We start from the raw sequence: 15,271 nt of genomic DNA, 5'->3' as shown, positions 1-15,271 counted from the left end.
TTTGTCTTTACTTTCTTATTCCGTCTTTCCACTTATTGTCTTTGTTTTCATACTCTTCCTTATATTTCTTCTCTTTATTATGCTCTTCCCCTGATGTCTTCCCCCTTTTTCATTCCTTCAGACTAAAATTTCTCACCTTGTGTTTTCAGGTGATGAACATGGATGGGACGGGGCGATGGGTGCTGGTGGAGGACAAGCTTCCTCACATCTTTGGCTTCACCCTGCTTGGAGACTACATCTATTGGACAGATTGGCAGCGGCGCAGCATCGAGCGCGTGCACAAACGCACCGCAGTGAGAGAGTTCATCATCGACCAGCTACCCGACCTCATGGGCCTCAAAGCCACGAATGTACACGAAGCCTTTGGTGAGTCCAGCTGATGATGGTCTGGTCTCCAGCAAATAAACCTCCCCATTTTCTCCCAGGATGCTAACTTTCTGCTTCACCTGCTCAGGTACGAACCCGTGTGCGGATGATAATGGCGGCTGCAGTCACCTCTGTCTGTACAAGCCTCAGGGCGTGCAGTGTGGCTGTCCCATCGGCCTGGAGCTTATTGCCGACATGAAGACATGCATCGTCCCCGAGGCCTTCCTGCTCTTCTCTCGTCACACAGACATCCGCCGGATCTCCCTGGAGACCAACAGCAACAATGTGGCCATCCCGCTCACTGGTGTCAAGGAGGCTTCAGCACTCGACTTTGACGTCACCGACAATCGCATCTACTGGACCGACATCACTCTGAAGGTGGGACTCATTTTCACATACTTGTTTTTAGTCGTCCTCAGTTTTTTTTTTTCTTTCTTCCTCGCGTTGTCTGAATCTTTTCTTCTGTCAGTTTGTTTTTTTCTTCAGTCTCTCTAACAGCAGAACCTTGGTTGTGAACTAGGGGTGGGTTTTAATAATCAATTTTCAGATTGAAATAAATTTTAGCGTGAATAAAGCGATATCGATTCATTAAATCCTGAATCGATTTCTAAATATAAATGTATTTTGCAGAAACGCCAGAATCTGAGGTTAAAGCTCATAAAACGATTTCAACAACCACCAAACAGCTAAAACGGCAAATGAGAGCAGGTAAACGAATTCCACACAAAGACGTAAACACAGAGCGCGGACCCTGCGCCACAGAATGTGTGAGATGTCGGCTTTCTCACCCGACGCCATGTACATGGACACGCCCTCGGTGCTAAAAAAAAGACAGATCACTGATTCTGAAGCTGCAGGTTTTCTCTCTCTCCAACCAAAATTCACTGACCCAGCAGCAAAAGAAGATCAAAACTACGCTTCATATTTGATGAACATTGTCATAAATTCCCTCTTACTTTTGCTGTTTTGCTTCCACCATGATAAAAATCGCACTTCCTGCCCAGTTCTCCCTAATTGTACTTCAAGAACAGTTTCCCATCTCAAATCACTGTTTTCTGTATTATTTGCTTGCTTATTACGCACTAGTCTACCGTTGTTTACAGTGCTGTCGGTCACTTCTTTGTTTTGTTTTGTTTTGTTTTCCAAAAATGACCTCCAACAAGAAAGCCTCATTTCTGCTTTTTAATACCAAAGAAATTAAAACTTTTACAAACTCTGCCAAACTGCAAAACGCTTGGCCGTGTCTCTTAATAAAACCTCTGTAACTTTGCTCTGCTTCAGTAGCATCAGGTAATGTCCATATGTTGATTCTTGGTTTTCTTCAGTTTTTGATCTACAGCAGAATATTTTTAAGGTTATCTGCGATAAAAAGCGAGGCCAGGAAAATCTCCTTCATGTTTTTCTGTGTTTTATCCTCATTTACTTTGACACAAAGGCATCTGCTGTGATGTTTGCATCTCTAATGAAGTCTCACAAGTGTCAGTACTGATAAATGATATTTCTGACTGTCTGAGTCAAAATTGAATCAAATCAATTCTAGAAATCAGTGAGGATACCCAGGCCTATTGTGAACTGCTGTTGTTTATAGCGTAAATAGCGTAAATACTTACGCTATTGTGTACTCCACACACATGGAGAGATGCCAAACTGCCTTTCACTGTTCTTGTAACAGTGACAATAAAAAAAGCTATTCTATTTATCCAGTCTTTACTTTGACCTTTGACCTGTGCAGACCATCAGTCGGGCCTTCATGAACGGCAGCGCTCTGGAGCACGTGGTGGAGTTTGGTCTGGATTATCCGGAGGGGATGGCAGTGGACTGGCTGGGGAAGAACCTATACTGGGCTGACACTGGCACAAACCGCATCGAGGTAGCCAAACTGGACGGGCAGCACCGGCAGGTTCTGGTCTGGAAGGATCTGGACAGTCCCCGAGCTCTGGCTCTGGATCCGGCTGAAGGGTGAGAACCGCAGGAAGTGGTCTACAGGTCATGATGGTGGGTGTGGTCTGTGCTGACCTGTCTCCTCTCTGCAGGTACATGTACTGGACAGAGTGGGGCGGGAAGCCGAAGATCGACCGAGCGGCCATGGACGGGACGGGACGGATCACGCTGGTGGCCGACGTGGGACGAGCCAACGGACTCACCATCGACTACGCAGAGCGCCGCCTGTACTGGACTGACCTGGACACAACGTTGATCGAGTCCTCCAACATGCTGGGTAATCTCTCAATCTCATAACTGCCAACCTAACCATTCAGCTCATGTTAGAGCAGCAGAGCACACTTCGTGTTGTGTGATATTAAAATGATAGAAAGCATCAAAGTTTTTACTACTTTGTTCGTACCCTTTAGGTCTCGACCGTGAGGTGATTGCCGACGACCTCCCTCACCCGTTCGGTCTCACCCAGTATCAAGACTACATCTACTGGACGGACTGGAGCCAGCGCAGCATTGAGCGTGCCAACAAGACCAGCGGGCAGAACCGCACCATCATCCAAGGTCACCTGGATTACGTCATGGACATCTTGGTGTTTCACTCGTCCAGACAAGGCGGCTGGAACGCCTGTGCCTCCACCAACGGTCACTGCTCCCACCTCTGCCTTGCTGTCCCTGTCAGCAGCTTTGTCTGCGGCTGCCCCGCCCACTTCTCCCTCAACTATGACAACAAGACCTGCAGCGGTGAGAAGATGCTTACACTCCCGCATGTATACAAACATCATACAGAGTTATTTTAACACCTAGATTGAGAGAAATAAAATAACCGAAACAGCAAGCGTCATCTTTGACTTCTGTATGGTGGCCTTTATGGGACATCTCAGACTCAGCTGAAGTTTGAGCTTGATAGCTTGAGCTATTTTTGTTTACTGTTTCTGCCCCACAGAAGCTCTAAGAATTTTGTCTGACGTGTTTCTGTCTTTCAGCTCCCACATCCTTCCTGCTCTTCAGCCAGAAGACAGCGATCAACCGCATGGTGATTGACGAGCAGCAGAGCCCTGATATCATCCTGCCCATCCACAACCTGAGGAACGTTCGCGCCATCGACTACGACCCGCTGGACAAGCAGCTGTACTGGATCGACTCCAAGCAAAATGTCATCCGCCGTGCTCAGGAGGACGGGAACCAGGTACTGCATCCATTGGAAAAACTGGAACCACTGCCGGTCCCTGGAGAAGTCAGTTTGACCTTCATACTGTTTTAAGCGCTGTTTCAGGCCCAGAAAAGTCAAGATTTATTTCCTTTTAATATTAACAATTTAATTTTAACATTTGTGATTCTTCCTAACCTGATGAGTTCACCACATTTAAACAGAAACGGAGACAGTTTACATCCACTACGAGAAACAAGCTAACGACTAAATCTGGCTTTTGTTAAGTTTTTTTTTTTTTTTGTATAATCAGCTCTGAGCATCATGGGATATATTGTAGTTTCAGTAAACTGCAACAGTTTAATGTCTTGACATTTTTCATGAATCTTAGACTTTGAAGGTAAACAGAGAGATGAGACAGAAACCTTAAACCTGCAGTTTTCTCAGGGGAGTTCAAGTCGTTCCTAAATAAACATTGCAAACGACCTTAGTGACAGCATCTATAGAGAGGAGGGCCATGTGTGAGCATGTGCAAACGATATGTCGCCGCTTTGATGTTGTTCTTGATGGAGGGTGTTTCTGGTGTCGTTTTGGAGCGTGTGTGTGTGTGTGTGTGTGTGTGTGTGTGTGTGTGTGTGTGTGTGTGCGGGCAGTAAAAAAAAAAAAACCTTCATTTGTCTCTTACAGATTAAACATTTCAAACTGCCCGTTTTTGGTTTGTTTTTCCAGAGCATGACAGTGGTGTTGGGCTCTCTGGGCGGACACAGTCAGGGTCTGCAGCTGTATGATCTCAGCATCGACATCTACAGCCGCTTCATCTACTGGACCAGCGAGGTCACCAACGTCATCAACGTCACCCGCATCGATGGCAGCAGAGTCGGTGTGGTGCTGCGGGGGGAGCACGACAAGCCGCGGGCCATAGTCGTCAACCCAGAGAGAGGGTCAGTACCACTGAGGCCACACAACAGTAATCACCATCATTACATCATCATCATCAGGGCACTTTTTTCAGGCCAGAGCACAGAGAAAACACAGGAATTGTTTTCTTCTTTTTATTGAACATTTTCTTAAACACATTTTCCATTTTTAATTTTTTTTCCAATCAAAACAAAAATGACAAAACAAAAATAAATGTAAATGCACAACCCTGTCAGCATGGCCGCAGAGTCTCAAAAACACAACGTAATAAATATTATTAAATCCTTTACAAACAACAGTATATTCATATATGAATATAAGTGATGATAAATACATTTTTTGTTCAAATCTTTTAGATTTCTTCAGATTCTTGTGTTTTTCTTTGTGTATGAGTTGTATTTTTGTTTCTGGAAAGCATCAGGTCGCGGTGTGATGGACCTGTGCTGTAGGTTTAACACAGAAGTATAAATCAAACCCTGAACGTTTGTCTCAGGATCAAATATTATGATGTTATCATCCTGCCTAGCAACCACCTAACAACAGACAAAAACACCCAGTATTTGTAGCATGGGCATGTAATGGTAATAAACTGGAACAAATACTGTGGGGTACTTCATCTTCTTTGTTTACACCATCCCAGGCCAGAAAAAAATCGTTATGGAAACTGAAATCTGTTCGGGATTCAACATTAAACAGCTGAGAAACGCTTGAATGACAAACATTAACATGATTCCTGGTTGTAAATCAGCTCTTTCATCCTCCTGTGTTTCTGTAGTTAATCTGATTTAGATCCAGAAAATGTCACCTGACCCACCTGCAGGTCTTCTGTAGGGCGGCGTGTGTGCACTCTGCCTTTAATCGCTCTCTAATTTGTCCTCCATGTTTGTTCTGTCGGGCTGTTGCAGTTCGCCGGCTCTGACTCGCTCGCTCTGAGCCATAATTGTAGGTTAGTTTCAGGCCTTGCGGTCGAGAGATGAAGTCTGCAGATGTTCTGGTTAACTTCAGAGCAGCGAGAGGGAGAACGTGTACAAACATCCAGTCTTTGTCCTCACAGCCGGTACGTTATGTCCCCGCAGGTACATGTACTTCACCAATCTAATGGAGCGCTCCCCGAAGATCGAGCGGGCGGCGCTGGACGGTACAGAGCGTGAGGTACTCTTCTTCAGTGGCCTGGGGAAGCCCGTCGCTTTGGCCATCGATAACGAGGTGGGGAAGCTGTTTTGGGTCGACTCAGACCTGCGCCGCATCGAGAGCAGTGACCTCTCGGGTGAGTTGGGGCTGTCGGGTCCACTTCAGTGTCACCTGTCCAAATATTTTACGGTTTACTGCAGATCGACCAGAGGCTCAGAGTTCGTCATAAAAACTGAGTTTGGTGTTTTCCAGCTTAGCAGTGATTAAAGGAATTTATTTAAAACTGGAGTTCAGCCTGCTGCACATTCAAATCAAATCTGTTCCTGTGGATTCTGAACTAATGCTCAGCAGTACGAACCTAAACAGGAAGTAAACAAACTTTCATGAATGTCAGAAATCAGCGGAGGTGGGGGTTGGCGTGGAGCCCGGCATTCCTGTGATTCTCCGGTGCCGCTTGCCGGCCGGCAGGAATGTAAACGGTTCAAATGTTTCCTCCTAAAGGAAACTCGGCCCTGCAGATTTTAGCTGCAGGAGGCTGTGAATCCTTTTTCCCTTTTTCTCTTGTGAATTTTGTGCCTCTGGGACTCCGCCTTGATGAGCAGATTTTCTGGCTGTTGACCTCGGTGTATCGCTCTCCATCCTCCCGCCTCCCCTCTGCCTCACCCCTCAGTTTCTCTCCCGTTTCTTTGCTCCTGAAGTTTTTGCCCTACAACCTTGTTCTTTTTTTTTTTTTTCCTTTTTTTTTTATCCGGCACCTTTTTGAAATGATTTAGGAGCCAATCGCATCGTGATTGCGGACTCGAACATCCTGCAACCCGTGGGCCTGACCGTCTTCGGGAACCACTTGTACTGGATCGACAAACAGCAGCAGATGATCGAACGCATCGACAAGACGACGAGGGAGGGACGTACCAAGATCCAGGCCCGCATCGCCTACCTGAGTGACATCCACGCAGTCCACGAGCTCGACATGAGGGAGTACAGTGAGTCCGCTTTACATGCACGATTTAAACGATTTCCTCAAACTGAAACCACGCTCACCTGAGCTCTGTGATTTCCAGGTAAACATCCGTGTACGTGGGAGAACGGCGGCTGCTCCCACATTTGCATCGTGAAAGGAGACGGGACAACGCGTTGCTCATGTCCTGTTCACCTGGTGCTGCTGCCCGACGAGCTTTCATGTGGAGGTGAAGCATAAAATCATCAGCATTAATAAAGATTGCTCAAAGATTTGAGCAACCCTCCTCTCAGTAAAATAAAATAAAATAGATAGATAAGGGCTGTTCGATATAACTATATATCAGATATGAAAATGTCTGTCATTTCATATTAGTCTATTGTTTGTTTTGTGGTGACACAAAATAAACTGTTTACAGCAATAGTTTTTCATCGTTTTGATGGTCACTGTAGAATTAATTTCTTAAAGTTCTCTCTTTCTCTTATATTTAATATAACCACACTACGGCCGGACAAGCGATTGTTTTTATGTGTTGTCGTTAACAACGACGATAAAACCACTGTGTGGCTCCGCCCTCCGCATGTTTATTTTCCACATAAACGTTTCACAATAAAGCTGTAGATCCTGTTGAGGTTTTTCAAAATAATGTGAATCACGTAAAAGAGTACGCAGAGTGTTTACAGACGAGAAGCTAAAAAGAGCCGTCAGGTGCTAAAAAGTAAACCTACAAACAGGTTTTCCACTTCACGCAAGTCGAGTTGCCCGAGATTCACAGAATTTACAGAAAATGTAAAATTTTTGTGATATATATCGCTGTCGGGACGATAAATGTCTTATATCAGGATATGATGGTCATATCGCACAGCCCTAATGTAGGTATAGATTGATATGAGATATAGATATATTCATATATTTGAATACAGTTTCGACGTTGACCAGTGTCCGTGTCGTCCTCAGAGCCGCCCACCTGTTCGCCGGAGCAGTTCTCCTGCACGTCCGGCGAGGTGGACTGCATCCCGCAGGCCTGGCGCTGCGATGGTTATGCCGAGTGCGACGACGGCAGCGATGAGGAGGACTGTCCGGTCTGCTCTGACTCAGAGTTCCAGTGCGATAGCCGGCAGTGCATTGAACTGAGCCTTCGCTGCAATGGAGAGATCAACTGCCAGGACAAATCTGACGAGACCAAGTGTGAAGGTGAGCCGGGTAAGACGGAATCTTTGAGGCAGGAACGCCGCAAAGTAAAACTTTAATTCCTCAGCGATTTAATTTTAAAAGCTTGTTTGTGTGTACCTGTGAGAGTGTACAACATTTGTTTGATAATTTCTAAACGCTTCACTCCTGAAATAAAAGTCAAAAAGAGCCACAGTGTTTAAATATCAGTGGCCCGACCACAAACGGCAGCTGTAACAAGTCTGTTGAGCGTCTTTTGACTAAATGTTTGTCTGCAGTTCGGTGTCCCGCTGATCAGTTCACCTGCTTTAACGGCCAGTGTATTGGAAAGCACAAGAAGTGCGACCACAACATGGACTGCATGGACAACTCAGATGAGACGGGCTGCTGTGAGTCTGCAAACACAAACAAACCATCCGAACAGAATTGATCCGGTTTATCTTTTTTAATTTGATCAATTCTGTTTGGACCTGCGGGAACATCTTAGCTGTGGTGCTTCTGTCAGACTTCCAAATCACTGAAACAGAAAAACATCTAATAGTTATGAATAAATACGTACGTGTACTACACCAATAGCTGGGGTACACACATACCCACACAGGTTTACTGTACACCAAGAGTTAGTACACCTGTGTGTGGCACCAAAGCTGAATCAGTTCATGTCTCCATCTTATATTAGTAAAATAATAACCAGAACTTATATTTCCATATAAAGTAAAAATTAAAAAAAAAATCTTCTGTGATTTCAGATCCAACTGAGGAGCCACCGCCGCCTCCTCACAACACCATCGGCTCCATCGTGGCCGTGGTCATGGCATTGTTTGTGGTGGGCGCCATCTACTTTGTGTGTCAGAGGGTCCTCTGTCCTCAGATGAAGGACGACGGCGAGACGGTCACCAACGACTTCGTGGTTCACGGGCCGTCGTCTGTGCCGCTGGGATACGTGCCGCATCCGAGCTCACTGTCCAGCTCGCTGCCAGGTGATGATGTCATCCTGGGTCACACATGGCAAATTTTCCCGCTGCTCTTCTTAAACTGACCGAAAATCTGAAATTCATGTTTTTAAATAGCTGCTGATGTTTGTGTATAAACCCATCGACAGGTATGTCCAGGGGGAAGTCTGTGATTGGCTCCCTCAGTATCATGGGTGGGAGCAGCGGCCCGCCCTATGATCGCGCTCACGTCACCGGAGCTTCATCCAGCAGCTCATCCAGCACAAAGGGAACGTACTTCCCACCGGTGAGAGACAAACACACGCTTACTCTCCCCGCTTCCTTCTATAGGACTCTACCTGCTGTCCTTAGCTGGATCCATTGATTGGAAGCATGACTGTGCTGTAAATGAGCCTAAACTAGCAAACGCTGCCCCCCACTGTTTGTCTGAGGAACAACTTTCTTTTTTTTAGGTTTTGTTAAAGAATGAAACAATGAAGTTATTAACTGTTATTTATTTATTTGTTTTCAGTTTGAACTGAATGTAGATTTGGATTCACGCTGATTAAAAAGCAGCTAACGTTGCAGTGTCTGCGTTATTTGAGCTTTCTCTTTTCAAGGCTGCACGTTAAGCCTCTCTCCTCATGGACGCTCTGGTCCTGGGTCAAGTTGGTAAATTTCTCTTATTCTTTTTTGTTCGCAGATCCTGAACCCTCCTCCGTCTCCTGCCACGGTCCGCTCCCAGTACACCGTGGAGTTCGGCTACTCCTCCAACAGCCCCTCAACGCACAGATCCTACAGGTCTGTATGCTTCTGTCTGTCAGGGACTTCCAAACAGCGTCTGCTGCAGTGAATTCCTGAAATCCCTGAAGTGCTCTGGTTGTGTATTCAGAGAATTCCAGAGTAATGGAGCTGGTTTGGAAATGTAATCAGAATTCCTGCCACACATGCGAACGTTTACCCCTCGGAGATGCCTTCAGGGACCCTCGGCCTCTTTTTGTTTGTCAGTTTCTTCACGTGAGACCGAGCGTGTGTTAATGTAGGAGGACGTTTAGATTCTTGTGGAAAGAAGCTGCGTCTGGTGCTTTTTCTCAGCCTGCTGTAAATATTTGTTTTGTTTTTGGGCCACAAACCAAATTGATAATGACAGTAAATTTTAGTAGCAGCTTTAAATGTTTGTCAGATCAGAGCCACAAAGAAACTAAATTGTGAAACCATTTTTCCATTTTCCTCTTAAATCCAACTGAACAAGCAGATTCTTACCGACTGCAGCAGCTAACAGAAACTTTTTCCTTATAGTCAGTCCCAACCTGACTTTCCCCTCAGTGTTGCGAAACTAAATTATGATTGAATGTTGGCTTTTCATTAGAAGTTTAATCAGTTACAAACATCCTAGAAGTGACTTTGTGTGTTTGCTTTGTTGCCACAATAATTCAGAAGATGAACAGAGTCAGACATCTTCAAGTTAAGAATTTATATAAAGTAAAGAGATGCCACGTATGTCCTGGTATTAATGACTTCGTGGAGTTCTTTCTCTCAGGTAGAATGATTGCACAGCATAAACCTTTGAGTTTGAATTCTAAATCGATTTTTGATTTTCTCTAATTCACACAGGCTCAGCTATATGTGAACACCCCTCTCAAATATTTGGTGCAAATTTTAACATTTAATCAGATGCATTTGGTGGCCATTAACAAGCATTTGGCATAATTCTGGCTGATATTCAGCAACTCTTCTTGGTAGATAGTTTATTTAAACCGGTTGGTTTCCAGGCCCGTCTTTTAAGCACAATACACAAAGGGTGGAGGTGTTAGCCTCCTTCATGTAATCCAGAACCGCCGCAATGCTTGACCGTTGGTCCGATGTTCTTCACTCCTCCAAACACACCTTGTATTGTGGCCCAACAGCTCAGTCTGCGTCTCGTCTCTGAAGTTCCGTCCTTCTTGAACGCCTCACAGGGGCATTTAACTCTTTCTCCACAAGTTGGAGCTGTTGCTCTGCTTTTCAAGCATGTAAAACACTATTACAGTGAAAATGTATCCACCATTAACTGCTGAACCATGTTTATGAGTCAGGATGTGACCTTTGACCTCTCTACACCACAGTGAGAGAAGCAGGAAAAAAAATGTTTTTTGTTCTCACTCTGCTGTTTGTCTTTTTCAGCTACCGGCCGTATACCTACCGCCACTTTGCCCCTCCCACCACCCCCTGCAGCACCGACGTGTGCGACAGCGACTACACTCCGGGACGCCGGGCGCCGCTCAAGTCCAGCGCCGCCGCCAAGGGCTACACCAGCGACCTCAACTACGACTCAGAGCCTTTCCCGCCACCGCCGACGCCCCGCAGCCAGTACCTGTCGGCGGAGGAGAACTGTGAGAGCTGCCCGCCGTCGCCTTACACCGAGCGCAGCTACTCCCATCACCTCTATCCGCCGCCACCGTCGCCCTGCACGGACTCCTCGTGAGCCAAATCCCCTGTGATCCCCCACCCCCTCCTCACAGCTCCGCCCCCTCACTGTAAATAGCAATTGTGCATATATGAGGTAAAAAACGGGAAAGAGAGACTGATGTAACAGGAGGAGCGAGATGCAGGACGAAAAAGGGAAAAGTGAACCGGGAGCTGCAGAACATTTGTACATTGAAAAGAGAAAAGCATATTTATATATTTTCTATACAGTGTTTACTGATAATGCCATAGAGGTTTGTATTAAGAAATTTGTAAATTTTTTATGAAAAGGTTTTATTAAAATCATCACAAATATAAGTTGCCTTAAACCAGGAGAAAAGAGGCTGAAGGACACAAAGCACACAAATCAATGGGACGTTTAACTTATGATGCCAAATATAAAAAACATCGACAGCTACAGGGACGAGAAGAGCTCTGCCCGGAGGCTCCTCCCACCGCCGCGCTGCTCTGTAGTTACCATGTAAACTGGATGAGGAGCGGCTGGAGAGAATGTGGTACTGGGTCTTTGATTTGAACTTACCTCTCCTTCTTTTACTGAACGGTTCGTCTGTGTGGGTGTGAGTCATGTGTTAGATCGCGAATCCAGGACACTCCGTCTGAGCAATAAGGCACATATTTACCAATAAATCAAACCAGAAGCCACTCTGAGTATCGATGACGCTGCAGGGGTTCAAACAACTGTGGTCCGGTCTCTGAGAGCCCCAGAGACGACACGAGCGTGGATTTTTTTTTTCTGTTGTTTTTTTTGTTTGTTTGTTTGTTTGTTTTTCTAGGCCCTTTGGCTATGTTTCTGTCTGTCACAAGGAAGTTTTTTTTTTTTTTAAGTGTCAAACACTGCAGAGAGTTTTGGCACAAACTCTGCCGCACTGCAAAGTACTGCATGAGGCCAAATACAAGCTTCAATGGGAAAACTACAGTCATGACAAGGATTTGACTTGGATGTCCCTGTGAATTACTGCAGCTTTATATTTGCCCTCTAACGACCTGCAGCGCAATACCTGCTATATTTTGCGCTCCGCAAACTTCGTCTAAGGTTCTGCATTTTCATTCAGCAAATTTCAGCTCCACGGCTCTCACTGCAAACTGCATGGTGGTGCACCATCAACCTACATGCAGTGCATTGTAAACTACAGGTGTGAGCCCCTGTTACATGTTATTTATAACAAACTCCACTGGCACCTGTCGTGCTCACAGTGACCTCCACGCAGTGCTTGACAAAAAAAAAATCTTTTTTTTTTCTTCTTATTTTCATGTGTGCGCTCGTGTCTCTCCGGAGCCTCTGTAGACGCGACACAAACACGTTGAGGCAGCATGACTCACATCCCCAAACCCCTCCGTTGGTGTTCAGACAGGATTTAAACCAAAACGTACGCTTGTGTTTTATGTTCTCATTGAAACGTTCTCATGCCCGACTGCAACTGAAGCGAGCCAAAGCTGCACAGTGGACGCAGGAGGCGTTCTTCAGTTTCCACTTCTGTTTTGGTTTTTTTGTTGGTTTTTTTCCTCACGTGTGGAGGAAGCAGCGTTCCCCTTCAAGAACACGATGTTGTGCCTGACCAGCTTCATATCCTTTTTTTATGTTGTTACTTTGAGGAAAAACACACAAATGAAATCCAGTGCCCACTAAATGCTATATAGTATTTTTGTACCACATATTGTGTAGATAACGTATTTATAAGCTATATAGAAAATCATTGTAAATCTATCCATTGAATTCTTGCAGTACTTTTCATTCCGTCTTTTTTTATATTGCCTCATTATATTTTTCTACAGAAAATCACTCCAAACTTACGGTGACAATCTCCCATCAGTCCAGTCGAAGAACATATCCAGGTTTTCTTGTCTGTTTAAAGTTGCTCTGATGTTTGAAGGACTGTTGTGCCAAATCTTTTTTTTTTTTTTTCTCTGTCAAACAACGTGGAGGCAGATGTTGGGACCAGAGGAGAAACATGAGACGCTCGTGTCTGTCAGTCTATTCGTGTCTTTGCGCTACGTGTAAACTTCAATCTTTTTTTCATGAATCGTCAGAGAAGTTTTGTTTCCCTTCCTGCTTTTGAGGGAGATGAATAACACCAGCATGAGTTCGAAGACAATCTGATGTTTTACACATTTTTTTTTTTAGTGTTTGTCTTTAGAATAGAATAGAATAGAATTCAACTTTATTGTCATTGCACATGTCACAGGTACAGGGCAACGAAATGCAGTTTTTAAGACATTTTTCTGGCTTTTTATTCATCTTATTGTCGTCAAGATCCACATACAGGGTGCAAGTGAAAACGTGACATTTTAACATTTTAATCAGAACTCCAAACCACTGGCAAGCAGAAACTTCAGTTCGTCTTGATACTTGCTTGATAATTGTTTTGTGTTGCTTTTCCCCCCCATCCTTTATTCATGAAAAACAAAAACAAAAAAGTATTTAATCTTGGAGTTTGTATAAAAAAACAAAAAAAAAAAGATAAAGCCAGGACTTTGAGATTCAGGAGTCTGAAAATGAGGACAAATTTTCAGTCACTGACAAAATTCCGCACGTATCATGTAGCGATAAAGTGATTTTATTCTGATGCGTCCTGTTGAGACTAGCTGAATTTCATATTTCCACTGAAGTGTTCTCATTTCATCACTCGATGTCTTCATGATCTGCAGACAGTAGAAAGTAGAAAGATATTCTGGGTCAAACTTCTACGGAGCCAGTGAAGTTCAGAGACATGTTACAGTTTAATGACTTCTCAATAAATTAATCTGTGAGAACAGTTTTCTTCCTAATAAACACCCCTGCAATATGTTTTATGTTTAAGATATTTGTACAGATGCTTAGCTGCTACAGACAAAAACCGCTTTTCTGGGTTTAAGGAACTTGATATGATTACGTTCATTTATCATCTGCATATTAGCATTGACGGGGTGGATTATACACTCATCAGTGCAATAACATTACCCAGTACAGTACTTTAATCTCAGATTTTTTTCTTCCCCCTTTGGGACTTGTGGCCCCTTTGCCAGTTTGCTGCTCTTTAAAGATAACAGTTCCTTTTAAGAAACTGTTACACTCCGGTTTTGTCCTATCCTAGTATTTTTAGCTGCCCACTGCCCCCAAACTGTCTCGACATGTGTCCATATCTGTGCGAGAGCTTCTTTGTTCTTTGGTTACAATGATCTGCTCTGGGAGAGGTTCTCATTTGCTCTCTGAGCTTTATCAAACTTTTTTCTGTACAAACCGTTGTAGCTGACTTAAACTGTGTGAAGACAGATAAAGAAAAGATGACTGACACGAATCAAGAACTCATAGTATGAACCCTTGATTTGATAATCTGCAATGGCTCGATCCTCTGTGTTCTCCTCTGATCGGCATTTGCTTCCATGAAGAGTTTTTTGAGCTTATTAAAGTCTTTGTTGTGTCAAGTCTGTGATCTGGGAAGTCAAATGTGAAGAAAATACTGTTAAGAATTACTCAATCTAAAAGCTTGACTGGAATTGGAGTCAAAACTTTTTCATATGATGGCAGGTTTAAGGATTTAAAAGGTACAAAAGAAACATTTGAGGGAATAAATGATGAGTTTACTGATTGGATGAGTCATTTGTCCTGATAAATATTACATGGAATTCCACTTGGTAAATAAAATAATTTGGATAAATCTTGGTTTAAAGAGATGTAGCAGCTCTAGTTTGATTGTTGTATTTGGGAGGAATTTACCAAGAAAACGTCCCTTCTGACTACCGTCAGGCTTTGCAGATCCAGGGACGTTTCTGTGCAGATTGCGAGGAATGTGGATGAAAATGGTTCCAGGAAGTAGAAATGTAAAAAGGTGTTTAAAAAAACCCATTAAAAGCACTTTTGTCAGTTTATTGGCGGGTCGACAGGAAAACTGTCGGGATCTGTTTTGATCTTGTGGTGCTTCATGGAGACGACCAACATTTGGTTCGTCATGTTCGTTTAATTTCCACTAACTGTACGTTTTTTTTATACGATGACTGCTTTACCTGTAAACCAGATGGACCTGTACAGCCCATCCAGCTGCCACCATAAGCTGTTGTAACTCATCAAATGCTGATTTTTTTTTTTCTCTTTTTGTTAAATATAAAGTGAGTGAACTCTGCATCTGTGTCCTGATTCATGTTTAGTAGGCAGAAATGCCAAAAACATGGTTATTTAGATTTCACAATACATCAAAATATGAGAAGGTACCAATAAATCAGATTTAAGGCATTTGTCTTTAGTTTTAGTATTTTTTGCATCCTTAGCCTG

General features: G+C 44.0%; 1 protein-coding gene across 4 annotated transcripts in view; it reads left to right on the top strand.

The window, feature by feature from the left end:
• Positions 1 to 15,122, top strand: part of lrp6 (low density lipoprotein receptor-related protein 6) — a 42,775-nt gene extending 27,653 nt beyond the window's left edge. For 2 of the 4 annotated variants that reach the window (XM_005475761.4, XM_005475760.4), the window contains exons 8-23: positions 150 to 366; positions 455 to 744; positions 2,099 to 2,325; positions 2,400 to 2,584; positions 2,718 to 3,044; positions 3,287 to 3,489; positions 4,180 to 4,391; positions 5,445 to 5,635; positions 6,273 to 6,482; positions 6,561 to 6,686; positions 7,415 to 7,660; positions 7,906 to 8,016; positions 8,377 to 8,607; positions 8,730 to 8,866; positions 9,263 to 9,360; positions 10,723 to 15,122. In XM_005475761.4, coding sequence (XP_005475818.1) covers positions 150 to 366; positions 455 to 744; positions 2,099 to 2,325; positions 2,400 to 2,584; positions 2,718 to 3,044; positions 3,287 to 3,489; positions 4,180 to 4,391; positions 5,445 to 5,635; positions 6,273 to 6,482; positions 6,561 to 6,686; positions 7,415 to 7,660; positions 7,906 to 8,016; positions 8,377 to 8,607; positions 8,730 to 8,866; positions 9,263 to 9,360; positions 10,723 to 11,023 — 3,312 coding nt within the window. In that variant the 3' untranslated portion in view covers positions 11,024 to 15,122. The remainder of the gene's footprint in view (positions 1 to 149; positions 367 to 454; positions 745 to 2,098; positions 2,326 to 2,399; positions 2,585 to 2,717; positions 3,045 to 3,286; positions 3,490 to 4,179; positions 4,392 to 5,444; positions 5,636 to 6,272; positions 6,483 to 6,560; positions 6,687 to 7,414; positions 7,661 to 7,905; positions 8,017 to 8,376; positions 8,608 to 8,729; positions 8,867 to 9,262; positions 9,361 to 10,722) is intronic. The other 2 variants (XM_003448738.5, XM_005475762.4) reach the window with 1 other exon arrangement.
• Positions 15,123 to 15,271: the final 149 nt, after the last annotated feature.

The sequence above is a fragment of the Oreochromis niloticus genome, linkage group LG17 (assembly GCF_001858045.2).
Source record: "Oreochromis niloticus isolate F11D_XX linkage group LG17, O_niloticus_UMD_NMBU, whole genome shotgun sequence".
NCBI classification, from domain to species: Eukaryota; Metazoa; Chordata; class Actinopteri; order Cichliformes; family Cichlidae; genus Oreochromis; species Oreochromis niloticus.
Note: the sequence above shows the minus strand (reverse complement) of the source record. Positions and strands in the feature narration are given on the sequence as shown.